The sequence below is a fragment of the Penaeus chinensis genome, chromosome 13 (genome assembly GCF_019202785.1).
Source record: "Penaeus chinensis breed Huanghai No. 1 chromosome 13, ASM1920278v2, whole genome shotgun sequence".
NCBI classification, from domain to species: domain Eukaryota; kingdom Metazoa; phylum Arthropoda; class Malacostraca; order Decapoda; family Penaeidae; genus Penaeus; species Penaeus chinensis.
Genome location: NC_061831.1, coordinates 15,909,150 through 15,911,649, shown reverse-complemented (window position 1 = coordinate 15,911,649; position 2,500 = coordinate 15,909,150). Strand labels below are relative to the sequence as shown.

Here is a 2,500-nt window from a genome sequence, read left to right as displayed (position 1 = left end):
TATTGTAATCAACGAGATTCTGCTTGAAATACGCAAGCTATATCTCATGATTTTAATAAGATTACGTAAAAGCTTTCAACAGTACATGAATTAACGTTCTGACAATGGCGAAACTGTGGAATAATGTGTTTATACACAAAACAGTATTCGCTGTATGGTCTAATGAACAAAAATTTATTGCGTTAATTTTTCCTTGATTTCGTTGCTTTAATGAGAAACTGAAAGAGATGTGGTAGTTGGTCTGCTCTGCACTACAAGACAGTGTACTGTACGGTAGTTTTTAAAATTTAAAGAGACGGGAATATTGCACTTACTCTCCGGAGTTTATCGAAATTTTGCTCTTGTTTCCTGCCTGACAACTAAAAGAAGTATAAATAGTTGGTGTATTTGTAAAATAAACAGGATCCAATACCAGTATGTATTTGTTCTCGTTGACTACACGTGCAAGAGAGAGTCGAAAGAGCAGTTGGATCCCCTATGCGATACTCTTTTGTTTCTAAACGTCACGGATCCTCTCTCTTATATCATGCAGGCTTAAGAGTGGAGGCACAACTCCACGCCTTATTTCCCCTCCGGGCTGCAGAAGGATCCCAAAACTAACATCGAATTATAAATCAAGCCAACATCATCAATCCGAAAAGGTGGAGGCGAAGAGACGAATCCTCCGACCGGACGGAGATCAATAGCGTTCCCGGGCCCGCTCCTCCGCCGCCGTTCCTGCCTGCCCCAGTTGGCAAGGCGATCCCCGTTGGAATATGGCGTTGTAATGGGACGATTTTGAAGGCGCCGACTTTCTGGCTCGTTTTCTGCTCGACGCCCTGCACCCACTCCCTTCCTGAGACGCTCTCCTCCTTAGTATTGCATTAATGGTAATGCATGCGAGGAAACTACCACGTATTAGCGATGGGTAAGCAGGAATTGGAGCGAATATATTAACTCTTGTGTTGTAAGGTGTCGCAGGGCGAGCTCGTAGTGGCTCGAGATGCCCGCCATTTGTTTGTCGCGAATTCTGCCTCTCCTCTCGCCCTCGATCCCCCTTTCGCTCGGCTTTAGCACTCTGGCGACGAGCTAATGGACGTCCTTCTCCTTTGCAGGTTCAACGAGAAGCACCAGGCCCACAGCTACGAGGTGAGAGGCGTTAGGTGGCGTGAGCGGCAGGTGAAGGCGAAGGGCGGCCGAGGCTTGTGGCCGACGCGCCATAGTCGTGTCTAAGGTCTTGGCGCCTCCTAAGACCTCTCCTCCCTTGAGGAGCCCGACGCCCTCGCCCTTTGGCCCGACGACGCGGCGGGAGTCCTGCGGGCGCCCTTTGCACTCGGGGGCGCCAGGGAGGGGAGGTTCCTGCAGGGGGGTCCTCTCCCTCGCGCCCCTCGCCTCGGAGGGCCTTCTCCTCCTCGGGGCTGCCCTCTCGCCCGGGCTCGCCGTGGGGCACTCAGGGGAGGGATTTCACCTGGGATTTAGCTCTCCCATTTTCCTCTTGGCTGTAGATGTCTGCCAAAGGGATGTGCTGCTTTTGGTCCCTTTGTTATTGTTATTGTTTATATCCCAGGAGGGGCTTGTTTTCAAAGGATTGTGCTCCCATTTCTGCCCTTGCCCTCCCCCAATCCACCCCCAGGGCTGCTCAGTGCAAAAGCCAAGCATTTTCCACAGTCTGGGTCAAAATTTTGTGGAGTGGTTTAATTGATTAATTTTTCCAATTTGCACATCTTGTTAAAGGAGCACTTGTTTAAGTTATTTTGATTATTCTTGCATTACTTTTTCACTTTTCTTTTATACATTTACTGTTTTTTATTCTGTTGTGTGACCCATTTGTTATTAAAGTGGATGTGCAGTTATGTTTATGTCACAACTAAAAGTTCATTTATTTATTTATTTGTTTATTTATTTTCATGATAGCGAGAGAAAATATAGATCAATATTAATTTCATTTTTTAAAGGTGTGTTTAAGAGGTTAATCAGTGAAAATGTGACCATACATTTTTTTCGTGATTAGTCACACCTAATGAATGCAAATGTTTTAATATTGAACTGTATTTTCTTTTTTGCACTATTGTTAAAAAAATGTTTGTCATTCAGTGATATCGGTAGATTTCATGATTATACAGTGTTTTGGAAAATTGTTGTTTTTTATATTCAGAACTTGCGAATTTGTGAGAGATTTGTGAATATAAATTTTGCAATTTTGGTTTATGTAATAGGAATTTAGGATTAAAATTGTTTAGAGTAAATTTTTTACTTCATTTAATATTCAAAGTATTGTCCTGCATGGAATATATCATAGAGTTGATAGAATAACATGCATTTCCATTCTTCCAGAATTCAAAATACAGTAGTAAGTACCGCTACAGCAACCATGAGAAAAACAGGGACTCTCCCTCTACAAATTCTCTGCGATCCTCCTCACCAGACTCTCGATCACAGTCTCCACGCTACCACAAGGGTGAGTATACGGTGCCGCCTTTCCCACATTTGCAAATTGGTGTTTCGCATTCCTCTAGGTCTC

The 2,500-nt window shown here is 44.1% G+C and overlaps 2 protein-coding genes across 5 annotated transcripts in view; one reads left to right on the top strand and one right to left on the bottom strand.

The window, feature by feature from the left end:
• LOC125031838 (tRNA (cytosine(38)-C(5))-methyltransferase-like) overlaps nucleotides 1–375 on the bottom strand; it is a 29,728-nt gene extending 29,353 nt beyond the window's left edge. The window contains exon 1 of the mRNA XM_047622810.1: nucleotides 315–375. The gene's annotated coding sequence lies outside the window, so the exon portion shown is untranslated. The remainder of the gene's footprint in view (nucleotides 1–314) is intronic.
• Nucleotides 376–564: 189 nt separating this feature from the next.
• LOC125031458 (WW domain-containing adapter protein with coiled-coil-like) overlaps nucleotides 565–2,500 on the top strand; it is a 29,980-nt gene continuing 28,044 nt past the window's right edge. For 2 of the 4 annotated variants that reach the window (XM_047622209.1, XM_047622207.1), the window contains exons 1-3: nucleotides 565–907; nucleotides 1,095–1,128; nucleotides 2,314–2,437. In XM_047622209.1, the coding sequence (XP_047478165.1) occupies nucleotides 867–907; nucleotides 1,095–1,128; nucleotides 2,314–2,437 (199 nt within the window). In that variant the 5' untranslated portion in view covers nucleotides 565–866. The remainder of the gene's footprint in view (nucleotides 908–1,094; nucleotides 1,129–2,313; nucleotides 2,438–2,500) is intronic. The other 2 variants (XR_007115492.1, XM_047622206.1) reach the window with 1 other exon arrangement.